This window comes from Natator depressus, chromosome 3 (assembly GCF_965152275.1).
Source record: "Natator depressus isolate rNatDep1 chromosome 3, rNatDep2.hap1, whole genome shotgun sequence".
Taxonomy (NCBI): Eukaryota; Metazoa; Chordata; order Testudines; family Cheloniidae; genus Natator; species Natator depressus.
In genome coordinates, this window is record NC_134236.1 from 86,195,687 (window position 1) to 86,211,922 (window position 16,236).

At 45.8% G+C, this 16,236-nt stretch overlaps 1 protein-coding gene across 1 annotated transcript in view; it reads right to left on the reverse strand.

Annotated features, from left to right (window-relative positions):
- Positions 1-715: 715 nt before the first annotated feature.
- Positions 716-16,236, reverse strand: part of REV3L (REV3 like, DNA directed polymerase zeta catalytic subunit) — a 254,373-nt gene continuing 238,852 nt past the window's right edge. Inside the window, exon 32 of the mRNA XM_074948247.1 lies at positions 716-1,810. Within this exon, the coding sequence (XP_074804348.1) occupies positions 1,670-1,810 (141 nt within the window). The 3' untranslated portion in view covers positions 716-1,669. The remainder of the gene's footprint in view (positions 1,811-16,236) is intronic.

The following is a 16,236-nucleotide window of genomic DNA, read 5'->3' on the forward strand; positions in this document are numbered from 1 at the left end:
AAATTCCATTGGTGGAGGATATTAACCATTAGTAATGACTGAGAGGAGAAGTGCAACAGAATGGATATCGTTCGAAAAGACGGAGTTAGAAGTTATGGGCTTGATGACTGGATTACAAAGTGATATTTGGTGACCTGTATTATACAGGTGATCAGACTAGATGCTAATAATTGTTCCTTAGTCTTAAAATCTATCAATATATGACTTTCCTAAGCAAGCCTCTCCATAGCCAAGTACTGTTTAGGATCAGAGACTTCCAATGAAACAATTTTACAATATTTTGCTTCTAACAGCTTCCTGTCTCTGCAATACTTGTAAATAATGTACTGTGCATTGCTGATTTTACAACAGACCTTGAAAAAAAGATGACAATGAGGATTTGTGAACAGCTGCTTTTCTTTCTTGAGTTTTGAGCTGATTTTTCTCCCAGATAGCAAAAATATTAAAACCAAAGGCTCTGCTTGCTACCCAGTGATGGGTAGATTGACCCATGAGAATAGCAACTGTATGAAACAATATTACTGTTTTGACCCAATGGAAGAAGAAAGACAAGTCTGCTAATTAGCTGGTTTCCCTCATTCAGCACATGCATGCTATTGAATGAAGTAATGACTTGAACTGCAAATGTGTTAAGTTTAAAAAATGCATATAGATTTACCATAGTTCATATTTTATTCAATTTTAATATGGTTTCCATTATTAACTTCTAAAACAAAATGATTTCCAGTTTAGAAAACAATGCACTGACCACATAATTCCTTTTTCATTTTATACAGTTATACAAATATTCTAAATACACATTTTGTCAAGATGATGGCAAATAAGATTTAACTGTACAATACATAAGGAAAGAAAATATTTTAAGCATATTTAGAAGCAATAGAAATGTCTATACAAAAGAAGCAAAAATGGAATAAAATTTCTTATATTTAAAGTATTGCAACAGTCCCACAGGTTTGTAACAAAAATGTCTTTGCACAGTTCCTCACAATGCCCCATTAATAGCTAAAGCAAGACAGCAATTTATAGAAAATAATGTTTAAAAATGCTACACAATACTACTGTTTGCACAGTTTGATCAAAATAACAAATCTACTTGGAATCAAGCAAAACTTAGGAGGAAATATACCAACGAACTTTAAAATTATCTGTATAAAATTCATTGCACATTATTTTACTCAGTTGTTTGAAAAGTAAAAAAGTGTATTTACAAAATATTTCGCAGACAAAATTATAAAGTGAATGGATAATATATCTATAAGTAACACGTCTTGATACTGACTGTTCAAGAACACACACTAATGATTTCATTGTTTCAAGAGGTTTTCAGTGCTCCTTCCACAGCAAACCACTGGGAAGTAAACTTGACTTCTACTTTGAAATGGATTTACAAGATGTTACACATAGCTATTTCAACATCTGCATTATAAAACAGTATGTTAAAAAGGTGAAAGAATGAAGGATTTTGTACATCTTAAAAAGTGAATAGATCAATAAGTGTATTTCTCTTTTAGTTAAGATAATTGTTCATTATTCTTCAGATAGTAAAACCAACAGCTAAAATGGAAATCTTGGACTAGATGAACATTGAAAAAGCACCATGCACAACAGTTTTAGTGTAGTAAACACTGAAAAAAAATAGCACCTGGAATCTTGTAACACAGATCATTTAAAACTGGTCGAGTAGTTGTCGGAGATATGGTGCCTTTGATAACTCTCGGCTCACTCTGGATAGCTTGAAAAGTACTGGACAGTTCAGAGAAACACACTGGATCTGTCGATCAAAGCAACCTGTACAGTTCTTGCATATCTAGATATATTAAAAAAAACACAGCTTTTTTAAAATTACATTTAATCATAAAGGACTATTATAAATCAAACATAAATAAGACTCAGATGAAGCTTTTCCTTTTAAGTGAATTTGGGTCCAATTACCAGCCTAAAGTCCAATCAACAGAACAGGTAAAAGCTCTGTCAGTGGCAGATGCCCCCACAACATTGTTCAATTCTGACACAGAGGGATCAAGGAACAGTTGCAGTCCCCATGCTACCATAGGTTTCAGAGTAGCAGCCGTGTTAGTCTGTATTCGCAAAAAGAAAAGGAGTACTTGTGGCACCTTAGAGACTAACCAGTTTATTTGAGCATAAGCTTTCGATGATCGGATGAAGTGAGCTGTAGCTCACGAAAGCTTATGCTCAAATAAATTGGTTAGTCTCTAAGGTGCCACATGCTACCATACTGTCTCTCCTGAGACTGTCTAAGTGTCAGCTGTGACGGTGGTGTCTGGGATGTGGACATCATCTAGTGTGAACTGGACTGAGACCAACAACTAGTTACACATCTCATTTTCAGTCACATTTACCAAATTTTACTACCATCTGGTGGTAAATGGGAGAAATCAGTCAAAAGTATTACAAGTATTACTTTCAAAATATTAGGATATGATTATCGTATTTATGATTAAAAATTGCTCTTTAACAGTGGGGACTTAAACAATATTAGAAATCAAAGGTGTTTCAAGCCACGATCATATGTAAACAAGTATCTACCCTTTTAGATGTTTTGCTGCGTGAATTACTTATGTAATCTGAGATATTTGGTTGAACAAAGCTGTAGCAATAGGGGCAAACTGCCATGGTACAGCCACATGATCTCTAATGCTCCAATTGCAAATCTTAACACGCTCACCACTCTGTTTCTTTTAGTTCTCACACCTTTTCCTCTTCTGCCTCTCTAGTGACCTTCTGAAGATCACATAAACCTGTTTCCAATTACACTTCAGTTTCCTTTTACGTTTGATCCTTACTGTATTCACATCCGACTCTGCATAGTTTAAGCAACTTTAAAAATCATAGGGAAGCAACTTCCTCCATTCCTAAAAATCTGTTCAACTCCATGTCTGCAGTATCATCAAGCCCAAGCAGTAAAAAAAAAAAAAAAATCATGATTTAGCACCCCCTGCCCATGAAATTCTAAAAAATAATAAATGTGGGTTCCTTTTATTTGTCTTCTGGTTTTTGAGCCTCTGGAATTCATGTTTAAAGCTTTACTCTATAACCTCAAGGGCTAAAAACTTAAAATTTTGTTTTAAAACAAGCTGAGATTCTCACATAATCACAGGACTCCAGGAGGTGGGGCTTAAGCAAAACACCAAATATTGCAAGACTCACAATAAAATCTCAGAAGTTGGTAAAACTGGTCTACTACAATTCAACAGTGATAGTAGCAGGTGTGACAAAGTGATGAGACCTATGTTACTTGGTTCTGAATTCTCCAGGAGTCAGTTAAGTGCTTCTACACAGAACATACAGAGGACTAGATTTTTCACTCAATCCTATTAGAACTGAGAACCAGCAACCCACTCAGGCAAGTGTGCATTAGTGCTCAAGTTCTGAGGAAGGGAAGGTAAAACAACTACAGAAACATCTGTAAATTAGCTGAGTCAGGACATTCTCAATGTGATTTTCAAACACAGCCTTCATGTGAATCCTTAGGATCTAAATTAAGTTCATGTCATGGTCTCTGTTTGTTCTAGACCTTCAAGTGTATTAAATAGTTTTTAAGATAGTCCACACTAGTTCTTTATAAACACAATTTAATTGAACTGTGGGCAAGGGACCAAACTGTTTAAAAAGTATTAAAGCCGGTTTCTAAATTCAGTTTAAGTATAGTTTGGATTCAGGCAAATGGTTTTTAAACCTAGTTTTATAAATTAGGCTAAGGTAGTTAAGATCCAGTGGAGCTCAGTTTTGCTGCTAGCTTTGCTAAGTGTTTGTACCCTACAAGTGATTAAAAAAGTGTGCTCAACTTTCACAGACTACAGACCTTTATGGTTAAAGTAAAAGGAATGATCTCAAGTAGGTGCAAAATACCGTCAAGGACCTTCCCTTCAAGGGAAACCAGGTTGTTTAGTGATGCCTGTCCCATCATTCTCTTAAAAACTCCCACCAGACATAATAATCGTCTTTCCCTACCCGGACATCTGGCTCCTGAAAGGTCACTCATTTCTCAAGGTAGAGACAGCAACCAGCATAGCCCTATCTCTGTTCCTTCCACTCATTCGGCCTCCACCTTGTTGACTACTGTATGCTGGCTAGCATATAAATATATATCATATTAATGATATGTATATGCACACTATATATCTAAGGGTATGTCTACACTACGAAATTAGGTCGAATTTATAGAAGTTGGTTTTTTAGAAATCGGTTTTATATATTCGAGTGTGTGTGTCCCCACAGAAAATGCTCTAAGTGCATTAAGTGCATTAACTTGGCGGAGTGCTTCCACAGTGCCGAGGCTAGAGTCAACTTCCGGAGCGTTGCATGTGGGTAGCTATCCCACAGTTCCTGCAGTCTCTGCTGCCCATTGGAATTCTGGGTTGAGATCCCAATGCCTGATGGGGCTAAAATATTGTCGCGGGTGGTTCTGGGTACATATCGTCAGGCCCCCGTTCCCTCCCTCCCTCCGTGAAAGCAAGGGCAGACAATCATTTCGCGCCTTTTTTCCTGAGTTACCTGTGCAGACGCCATACCACGGCAAGCATGGAGCCCGCTCAGGTAACCGTCACCGTATGTCTCCTGGGTGCTGGCAGACGCGGTACTGCATTGCTACACAGCAGCAGCAACCCATTGCCTTGTGGCAGCAGACGGTGCAATAGGACTGGTAGCCGTCATCGTCATGTCCGAGGTGCTCCTGGTCGCCTGTGTGAGGTCAATCAGGAGCGCCTGGGCAGACATGGGCGCAGGGACTAAATTTGGAGTGACTTGATCAAGTCACTCTCTTTAGTCCTGCAGTCAGTCCTATTGAACCATCTTATGGTGATCAGGCAGGTGATACGGATTGCTAGCAGTCCTATTGCATCATCTTTTGCCGGGCAGGCAAGAGATGAGGATGGCTAGCAGTCCTATTGTACCATCTTCTGCCGAGCAGCCATGAGATGTGGATGGCATGCAGTCCTTCTGCACCGTCTGCTGCCAGCCAAAGATGTAAAAGATAGATGGAGTGTATCAAAACAAGAAATAGACCAGATTTGTTTTGTACTCATTTGCAACCCCTCCCCCCCCCGGTCTAGGGGACTCATTCCTCTAGGTCACACTGCAGTCACTCACAGAGAAGGTGCAGCAAGGTAAATCTAGCCATGTATCAATCAGAGGCCAGACTAACCTCCTTGTTCCAATAAGAACAATAACTGAGGTGCACCATTTCTTATTGGAACCCTCCGTGAAGTCTTGCCTGAAATACTCCTTGATGTAAAGCCACCCCCTTTGTTGATTTTAGCTCCCTGTAAGCCAACCCTGTAAGCCATGTCGTCAGTCGCCCCTCCCTGTGTCAGAGCAACGGCAAACAATCGTGCATCTGAGTTGAGAGTGCTGTCCAGAGCAGTCACAATGGAGCACTCTGGGATAGCTCCTGGAGGCCAATACCGTCGAATTGTGTCCACAGTACCCCAAATTCGACCCAGCAAGGCCGATTTAAGCGCTAATCCACTTGTCAGGGGTGGAGTAAGGAAATCGATTTTAAGAGCCCTTTAAGTTGAAATAAAGGGCTTCATCGTGTGGACAGGTGCAGGTTTACATCGATTTAACGCTGCTAAATTCGACCTAAAGTCCTAGTGTAGACCAGGGCTTAGTATGCATTAAGCACTAATAACATTAAGCACAAATACTGTAACACTGATGTAGCCTAAACTGGCTTATACCATAATCCTGTTCACTTATGCTAAGTATCCTGTAACTCCTTGCATTAGCTGAAGTAAATTTTGGCTTAAGTAAATAGGAAAACTGTTAGCATGAGGACATATAACAGGGGTGGCCAAAGTTACTGACCCAGTGAGCTGCATATGACAATCTTCAGAAGTTTGAGAGGCAGGGCGGGCCTGCTGGAGCTCGGGGTTTCAGCCCCGTGTGAGGCACCTGCCGGGGCTTGGGGCTTCAGCCCTGTTCCTGCTGAAGCCCCAAGCCCCAGCAGGCGTGCCCCACTGAGCTGAAGCCCCTAGCCCCTCCTCTCTGCTGGGCAGAAGCCCCTACCCTACCACCCTGGTGCAAGGCAGAGGTCCTGAGCTCTCCCCCTTCTCGCCCCCCAGTCTGGTAAGTGAAGAATCAGGGGAGGGGACTCCATGAGCCGCACTCTGACTGTAAAGGATCTGCATGCGGCTTGTGAGCCATGGTTTGGCTACCCCGACATATAATTATTTCCTCATAGCAACAGAAAGGGAGTTACCCTCACAAACCTATTTATCCTGGTACAGGCTTAGGTGGTGTTTTCACTCCCCGTTGTACCTGGAATGCATGTGCTCAGAACAAAAGAAAAAGGGGTATACCATAGTACCAGAAACAAACAAGGTAAAAAGCTGATTAATTGAATCCAGTGACGTATCTAGTACCTTTTACTGAAACACAGTAAGCTTTAGGGATGTAATTTTGAAGAGCATACCTTCTGTGTGTGGTGAATCTAACACTGCACAGGGCTGCTCTTTGGAGACTGGTATCATATAGAACCTTTTCCCTGTACCATATTAATAAACTGACTTTGGTTATTTGGTTTTTTGAGTATATTTCATAACAAACAAAGTGTGGTCAAACAACTCAGTATACAATTTATCAACAGCCTCAACATGGGAAAGTCTACCTTCACATCCACTCAACAATTAGACTTCACTGGGGCCACTCTGGACTTCTCCGCTGCAAGAGCATACTTGCTCAAGGACATAGGATGGGAACCTCCCAGGGCATGCCGGAGGACTGTAGCCAAGAAGCTTAGTAACATGACTACTGCTGTAGCCATGGAATGTGAAGCTACATCGGTGACATCAAGCAAAGCCTGGAGAGATGCCTTGGCAATTTTCTGGCCTTCTGTTACAAAGGCTTGACATTGTTCCCTTTGATCCTGTGGCAGGTTTTCAATAAAAGATGAAAACTTCGAATAGCTTGTAAAATTATATTTTGCCATCAGGGCTCAGTAACTGGCTACCCTGAACTGCAGAGACGCTGAGGAGTAGCTCTTGTGGTCCAGAAGGTCCAGTCTCTTTATCAGATGGCATTGAGCCGGGTCAGTGTTGCTTATTCCATTCATTAAGGGCCTCAACAACCAAGAAGTTGGGTGTAGGGTGGGAGAAAAAATACCCCAAGCCTTTAGGTGGGATGTAGTATTTTTTGTCAATCCACTTACACCTATGCACTATAGTAGCTGAAATTTGCTACACTATTCGTATTGGGGACAACAGAGCATTATCAATTTTGCCCTGGGGGTATGTCTGAAGGATGTCTAACAGGGAATGGTGGGGTTCTTGTATCTCCTCCAATTAAATTTGTAAGGTCTTTGCTATATGTTTCATAAGGTCTTGAAAGGCATTGGCATCACCAGCGTAAGACAGTGGGGGAGGCATGACAGTCTCATCTGGTAAGGCAGATTTGTGGGAAGAGATGATTACTTATCATAACTGGTGGTTCTTTGAGACATGTGGTCCTTATCTAGATTCCAAATGTGGGCGTGCATGCGCGCCATGCACTGTAACTTTTCATAGAGTGTCTGTTGACCCGTGTGTATATTTTGCGTTAGCCACTTGGCACGTTCGAGGCTTTAAGAGACTGTGCGGATTGACGCCACTCCAGTTCCCTCTTACCAGGCAGCAGCAGAGCCTGTAGCAGAGGGGATGGAGAGTGGGATTGGAATCCAGATAGGGACCACACATCTCGAAGAACCTCCAGTTACAGTAAGTAACCTTCTCCTCTTTGAGTGATGGTCCCTATGTGGATTCCAAACATGGGAGAACAGCAAGCCGTATTCAGTGTGGAGGGCACAAAGGCTCTCCAGAAGTTACAGTCTGAAGGATAGCTTGGCCAACAGCTGCATCTGTGGCAGGAGCAAGGGCATAATGGTCGATAAAGGTAGGGATGGAGGACCAAGTGGCTGCCCGGCAAGTGTCCTGCCAGGGAAAGTATGCAAGGAAAGCCAACAAGGCGGCATGAGCCTGCATGGAGTGGGCTATGACCCAGGGCGGGGGGGGAGGGGATTCCAGAGAGTGCATAACAGTCTGCAGTGGGAGAGACGTTGCAAGGAAAGAGCACGGTTGTGACAGTTGTCGGCGATGGTGACAAAGAGACTAGGGGAAGTGTGGAAGGTACGGATGCGCTGGAGGTAAAAGGCTAGTGCCTAATGTACATCGAGGGACTGCAACATGCAGTCCCTGGTGGAGGCGTGTGGTTTAGGATAGATGATAGGTAAGTGTACGCACTGGTTGAGGTAGAACGAGATGACGACTTTGGTAAGGAATTTGGGGTGAAGGTATAGGGAGACAATGAAGGGCGGGTCTGTCATCATGGCCGCCAATTCGCTGATGCGTCATGCAGAGGTGATGGCGACCAAGAAGATCGTCTTCATGGAGGTGAACAAGGGAGCAGGTCACCAGGGATTCAAAGGGTGGCTTAGTGAGGATGGAGAGAAAAAGATTGAGGTTCCAGGCGGGGGTAGGTTTCCACACCGAGGGAAAAGCATTGAGGAGACTGTGGAGGAAGTGGGTGGTAGTTGGATGCGTGAAAATGGAGAACCCATTTACAGGTGGAAGGAAGGCACTGAGTGCCACCAGGTGGATGCAAATGGAGGAGTGAGCGAGGCCTGAGCGACGGAGATGGAGAAGATAATCCAGGAGAACTGGAATGGAGACAGAGCCTGGGGAAAGGTTGTGACGGTACACCCAGGGACTAAAGCAGCGCTACTTGGCGTGGTAGCAAGTACGGGTAGATGGGCATCTACTGTGCATGCGGACATCACATATGGGGGCAGAACATGCAGCATCTATGCACAAGCCCCATCCGAATAGCAGGCTGTGGAGACGACAGTTGGAGAGGACTGGGGTTGGGGTATTCGAGGTGGCCGTGGGCTTGTGTAAGGAGATCAGGGAGCAGGGGAAGGCGAATCAGGGAATGAGCAGAGGTATGAAGGAGGTCTGGAAACTAATACTGGCGGGGCCAAGCAGGGGCCACAAGAAGTACCATTTCCTGATTCCCAACAGATTTTGTGCAGGACCTGGGGGAGCAGGGGAATGGGCAGGAAGGTGTAATGGAGCTTGTTGATACAGGGAATGAAAAGGGCATCTCCCTGTGAGCTGGACTGAGGGCTCCCCTGGAGCAGAAGAAGGGAAGTTTGTGATTGGTCACTGTGGTGAAGAGGTCCCATTGAGGCATGCCCCACTAGCAAAAGATGGAGGGGAATGTGGGGTTGTGGAGTTCCCACTCATGATTCGCATGGACGGAGTGATTGAGCTGGTCTGCAAGGGAGTTGTTCATACTGGGAAGAGGTACAGCATGGAGGGAGATGTCGTGCCGGAGGCACCAGTTCCAAAGGAGGATGGCCTCTATGCAGAGGGACCGGCTCCGCCCTGCTTGACATAGATGACAGACATCCTGTTGTTGGATAACACTTAAGACACGGCAGTCATGGAGTAGTGGCAGAAATGCCTGGCAAGCAAAGTGGATGGCACGTGATCTTGCCGCAACTATGGGTGAACAGGGCAAGACAACTGCCAAAAGTAATCGGTAGTGGAATCAGAAGAATGGAGTAGGGTTCATGGTTCTTGTGGAAAGAGTCAAAAGTTTTGCCTGGAGGTTCATTGCAAAAGGGAAGATGTGGCCAAGATAGAGGCAGTGGAATGTCGTGGATGTTGTGAGCGAGGATGGAAGCGAGAGCGCTCAGGTTGGTGCTGTGGATAGGGCTGATAAGGATGTGTGGGGAGGGAGTCGGAAAGACAACTGGTGCTGCCTACAGGTAGGGGAAGGGGTATAGTGGCCCAGCAATTGAAGGGTGACCTGAGAATCCTTCAGGGAATGGAGGGACTCATCAGTTTTATCACTAAAGAGCTTTGGTTGTCGAAAAGGAGGTCCTCAAGTGTGGTTTGGACCTCCTTCGGGAAACCGCTGGACTGCAGCCAGGAGTCATGATGGAGGACTAGTCCGGAAGCCAATGAGCAGAAGGCAGTATCAGCAGAATCAACCGTGGCTTGAAGGGTCACCTTGGCGACTAATTTGCCCTCCTCCATGAGGCATTGGAAATCCTGATGCTTATCAGGGGCCAGGAAGGCTTGGAAGTCTGCAATCTTAGTATAGGAAAGAAAGTCGTATTTTGCCAGAATGGTAACTGGCAATGCGAAACTGGAAGCCCGCATAGGAACTTCTTAGCTTCCTGGTCTGGGAGCGGGGTGGGTGGAACGAAGAGGCTGATGGAGGGCACGTTCCGTGGCAGCCTGGACCACCAAGGAATTTGGAGGAGGGTGGAACAACAAGAATTTCATACCCTTAGCTGGCACAAAATGTCTACACTCAGTCTGTTTTGGAGTGGGGGGTGCAGGAGGCTGGAGTGTGCCAAACTGCTTGCACCAGGTGGAAGATGGCATTGTGTATTGGCAAGGTGGTGTGGGAGGGTCCAGGGGGCTTCAGAATGTCCAAGAACTGATTGTGGGGTCCTGTACACCTTCCACAGGGAGGTTGAGGGCAGTGGTCATGCGGCAGAGGAGGTCCTGTTACTGGGCATGGTTATCCAGAGGGGAAAGGGAAGGTGGAATGTACGCATCATCAGGCGATGACGAAATGCCAGTAGGGAAAAGGGAATCAACGGTGCCGGCGGTACGGAGGGTGCTGGGAGAGCTGAAACGTACCGGGGATCCTCACAGACGAAGGGAAGATCAACGGGAGGTGAAGACAGGTGGTGGTGCAGCCATGAAGAGAGTCTGCGGCTGCAGTACGGGTCACCAGTATGGCCAAACGTAGGGGTTGCCAGGCATTGGTAGTCCCTGCGGGTAGGCAAGCCAGACTGGTCACTGGGCCATAGTGAGACAGATAGGGTTGACAGCAGGTATCTGGCTTGTAGGAGCAGGCTGGCGAGAAGTCTGGGTCCTGTTTGGAGGACCAGTCAGACTCTGAAAATGAATCCAGTGGGGGCAGGGCTGCCAGTGCCGGCAGAGACATCGGTGTGGGGTGGAACAACGGAGGGTGGTCCACAAACGGGAGGTCCACGGCCGGAGATGGAGGATCGAGAACCTGTGGTGTGGAGTGCTGAGGGGAGCCAGCGAAAGGCAGCAGTAGTTTGACTGTTGGTGTTAGGGGGGACAAGTATCCTGGAGTGCATGGGACCAGGTGGTCCCAGTGGTGTGGATGGCACCAGAGGTGACAGTGGCTGGGCGGAAGCCTTGGAGTCAATGTGCGACTTCTCACCAAACTTGGTGCAGCTTGGGAAAGGCCAGGAGAATCACCTACCGTTGGTGCCAACTGGCTTTCCAATGGATCTGCTGGTGTCAGATCTGAAGGGGTATGTGGTCACATCACTTCCATGAGGAACGTAGGGAGATGAAGCTCCTTGAGCTTCCCAAGTTTGGGACAGAAAAGATCGGCAGATGGAGCAGTGAGCGGTCATATGGGCTTCGCCCAAGTAGTAAAGGCAACGTTGGTGCGCGTCGCTTACAGAGAAGGAGCGAGGGCATGAAACAGTACTTAAAACCGGCTTGCCTGGGCATAGTTCCTGGGCTGGGGGAGAGAGAATCCTGCAAGGGAAAAAGTCCAAAGGGTAACAACTAGCTAAAAAACGGACAACTAACTACAACTATTAAAAAGAACTATGTACAAGGCAAAAAGATGAAAAACGCAGTACTTCTAGCAAGGTAGGAGCACCGAGGAACAGGAGTTCCGACTCTGGCCCTGTGGCAGTAAGAGGGAACTGAAGCAGCATCGACCTATGCAGCCTCTTAAAGCTTCAGACATGCCACGTGGCTGATGGACGATATATATGTGGGTCAATGGACACTACTATGAACAGTTCTGGCTGTGGTGCATAGCACGCATGTGCACCCACATTTGGAATCCACATGGGACCATCACTCAAAGAAGGTCTCTCTTCTTCCTCAGTTTGCTCTTGCTCCTCTGTAATGGTCTCTGTGAGCAAGACCCAAAGGCAGTGGGTGTTGCTCCTGACATGCCTTCTTATTAGATGGGATCCTGTAGAACTGTTTGCCATGAAAGGCCCATGGGTTCCAATAAGCCCACTGATGGGCATAAGTGAAGGGGACAGGGTCCCAAGGTCTTTGCCAGGGTTGCCAGGTGTCTTTCCTGCTGGGATTTTCCTCTTCAGGATGTCCTTCAAGGAAGTGAGGCTGGAAGATGGAGGAATCTTGTACAAACACCTTGGAAACCTCCCATATCTACTGGAGGAGCAAGTGGTGCTGGTACCATGGTCAAGTTGGTACCAGGGCCCAAAAGGCATCTTGTAATTGCATCGGTACCAGAGGTTGGTAGTTGGATGGCTGGTGGGCTGAAGGATATTGCGTTGGTACTGATTAGAAATGTCTCTCTGTACCCTCAAAAAGTTTGTGTGGGGCTGGTGACAGTGTTTGTATTAGAGGACAAGTCACCTCTTAAGGTGGTAGGATCAGAGGGTAAGCAAGCTCTAGGAAGTGAGTTGGTACCAGCAGAGTGTGTCCCTCAGTACCGGTAATTCAGGCTCTCGTGGGATTCCAAGGTCCTCATGGAACAGACCCTGGACAGTACCGGTGACCCTGGATAGGGACCTTCAAGAGGCAGTATGTCAGGTAGTACTGGAGATGGTAGTGAAGTGTGATCGGTGTGCTCTTCATGTTTGGCTACAGAAGATGGTACCAATGACAATTTCGGGTTGGCTCTGAAGTCCTTGTGTATTGAAGGGACTGGATCTGGGGTCCGTGCCACTCTATATCGTTTACCTAATGTCTTCTCAGTATGTGGTGGGTGTGATAAATGAAGTGGGGGTGAGGGGGTAGCTCCCTTTTATGGACACTGACAGTGGTGTGACAGAATGTACTCATGTGTCCACACCAATGTTCCCTCAATTTTTTTCCATCCTTGTGTGAAATAAATTTTGTTATGTGCACTGAAGTATGTGTGGATGTGCGCCACGAGTAGAAACAAAGAACCTAGATATAATATTTATTTTTAAAAAGTTAAATAGGGATAATTACTCCAGCAAGGACAGGTTAGGCATTTTAGAACTCACTACTCAAAGAATTAAATTTAAGTGTAAGAGACATAAAAATTATGAAATGCATAGACCAGTCAAAACACTAAAATAACACACTTTGAAAGAATAAAATTACAGAGAATGTACGTGCATTGCAGGAAGTACCAAGAAGTAACAACAACAATACAAGTATGTGTTGGGAGGCGAGTGTGACACAGAGACGGTGTGTGTGTGTGTGACACACAAACAGCGTGTGTGCTGGCTGCTGGGAACATTTCTGAGAGATGCCCTGCGTGGTCTCTTCAAGATACACACTGAAAGCTCTCCTGCTCTGTCCTGAGCCCTGTTCTCTCTCCTTCCCCGCTCTGTGGAGATGGGGTACGTGGGCAGCGGGGAAGGGGAAGAGTGTGTGTGTGAGAGACTGTGTGAGCTGGCTGCTGGGGAAATCTCAGAAACAGTGCACTGTCTCTTTAAGAAAGGCACTCAGTCACTCCCCCTTCCCCGCAGCAGCTCCCCTGCTCTGTGGAGATGGGGTACAGGGGCGGGGGACACCCTGATATCAGCACCCTCCTCCCCCCACCCCAGCCAGCAGGATGGTCCCGGGAGCAGCTGCAGGATAGCACAATGTGCACGGTGGGGCACCTGAACACATGCTGCTGGCTGTCTGCGCTCTTCTAATCGGCTGGGCAGCACTTAAATCTCTCCTGCGTGGCTGCTCAAGCGCGCAGCTTACAGGGAACATGGGTCCACACCCCACACACCATTGTGATAATCTTTGTACAAAGTATGGTTTGTGAGGTATCATTTGAACACTCAATTTTCTGGTCATTATTGCCCTAATAAAATGTGTGTGGCAACATTGTGTATGAAGTTATAAGATTCCACTGCATTGCGTTATTAACACATGTTTTAAACTGAAGTTGACAAAGAGGCCGTCTCAAACAAAGGAGGCTGGAAGGTGGAGGAATCTTGTACAAACACCTTGGAAACCTCCCATATCTACTGGAGGAGCAAGTGGTGCTGGTACCGCGGTCTCTGTGTGCGCTCTACTTAATTTGAATGTAAGCAGTAAACAGAGTCATCAACTAGGAAGGGAAACAAAGGAAGTTCAAACAGGTAAGGAAAAAGCAGCAGGGAAAATCTTTCCATATAGCCTCTGTCTCCTGAATCTCAGATAGAAGTATTTTTCTAGAGGGGGCCTGACACTATAAAAAGGTGGTACAAACGCACAAAGGCACCCGCCATCTCTCCCTGCCCATCGCGTTCACTGCCCCCAAAGCGACAAAGGAAGCATTTGTTGAACTTTGGGAGAAGGGGTCCTGACCTAAGAAGTCTAGTCAGTCAGACTGCTGAAAGCATATGGTGAGAAACTTTGCTTGAATTTGATAGCGTTTGTTAAGTTAGGCACCAATAGCATTTTAACTTTCTTTTCTTGTAACCATTTCTGCCTTTTATGTCTCATTACTTGTATTAATTAAAATCTCTCATAAACTTGTTTGATCTAATCCAATGTGTTTAAATTGAAGTGTCTGGGAAAGTCTACTTGGGATGGCAAGCAGTGTGCATATTATTTCTAGTAAATTAACAACAGATTTTATATAAAGTTGCATTGGCCAGAAAGGCAGGACATACATTTCTGGGGGGAAAGCTAAGACTGGGAGTGTGTTGGGGTCACCTGGCTGTATAACAAAGGCTGGTAAGAGCCAAGATGTGGCTGGGTGGCTGCAGCAGACATGCAGACCTAGCTGGGAGTGACTTGCATGCTGGAGGCTACAGCAGGAAAGCATTGTAAAGGGCCCCTAGGTTAGAGGGAAGAAGTGACAACTACTCTTTAGTAGGATTGCACCCTGGTATGTCACAGCATGGTCTTCTTAGCCAGTGCTGTGGTCTCCATACCAGTGGGGATGGGAGCCTCAGCGGTACCTTTATGAGGATGCGTTTTTCTTCTTTCATCCCATTCCGGAGAAAGAGGTCTTTTCTTCTTTGAGGGCCTCGATCAGGGTAGTCAATAGGCAGACCGTGTGCCAAATCCGGACCGCCAGATACTTTTGAAGAGGCCCTGAAATCTTTTTATTTACTTATCATCATTATTCTTATTTTTTTATTATTATTATTTTCTCTGGAGTTTGGTCCTTGACCAAGAAATTTAGACCTTGACCAAAAAATAACTAATCAACCCTTGGCCTAGATGATTCAGGAGGGCCCCCAAGGTCTTTGCTTACTGTCACAACAGAGACAGTTGTTGGGGCTCTCTGAGCAGCTGGGTCCAAAGGTTAGGTGGGTGAATTGGATCCTGCAGCTCTCAGAGATCACTCCATCCACAGGAGTTTAGTCTGTCCTGCCTCAATTTCTTACATCTGCTTCTAAAACCTGAACAGATCTTACATTTGGAGGGGACAAGTGTCTCTCCCACTCAGGGGAGGAAGCTTGAATGACTGTTACTGTGGGGGAAAGACCTATGGCAGGTCCGGCAGGATTTGAAGCCCAGGGAGTTATACATAACCTGTTCCTGAGGCTGTGGATCAAGGCCCAAGAAAACAAAAGGGCCCAGAGCAGGCAAAGGAAGAAAGGAAAGGGAACTGCCCCCCTCCCCAAACACAAATTGTGCTAAATAACAAAAACAAAAAAACCCCAAACAAATCCCCCCTCCAAAAAATAACACTCCCCCCTGCCAATAAACAAATAAGCAAGATAGGTAGCAAGCTGCACAGCTAGCTGTTGGACACCGTGATGCTCCATCTCAAGCAGCAGGTGGTTGAGAAGGAACTGGAGTGGTGGTGGGTCTGCCCCTCCCTATATACTCTGTTACCAGACCATAAAGTGTCTAGGGCACAGGCATGGACCCATGGACACTGCTGCTGAAAATCTCCAATTAAGAGTGCCTGGGTGTGTGAACATCCAGGCATGGAGCACCCATGGAGAAACTACTTGACAAAGTGGGTTTTACATGGCATTCGGAAAGCTCTGAGATTTGTGATCATTCTGGGAATGAGCTGCACATTCATGGGCTAGTCTCTGAGGAAGCTCTGCCTCCCCCCCAAACCTAACCCTCCAGATCAGAAGTCCCATTGTTCCAGTCAAGTAATGCTCACACAGGGTGAAATGGCCCTGAGGAAGTTTGAGTGAATCCCATAGTGAGCTTTGATGATGACTGAATCTTGACTTTGAACAAGCTTTCACTAGGAACTCAGTGAAGGCAACGTAGCACTAGAGTGACACATTCTTGGCAGCATGTGCTGCTGGTATGCAGGTTGCTG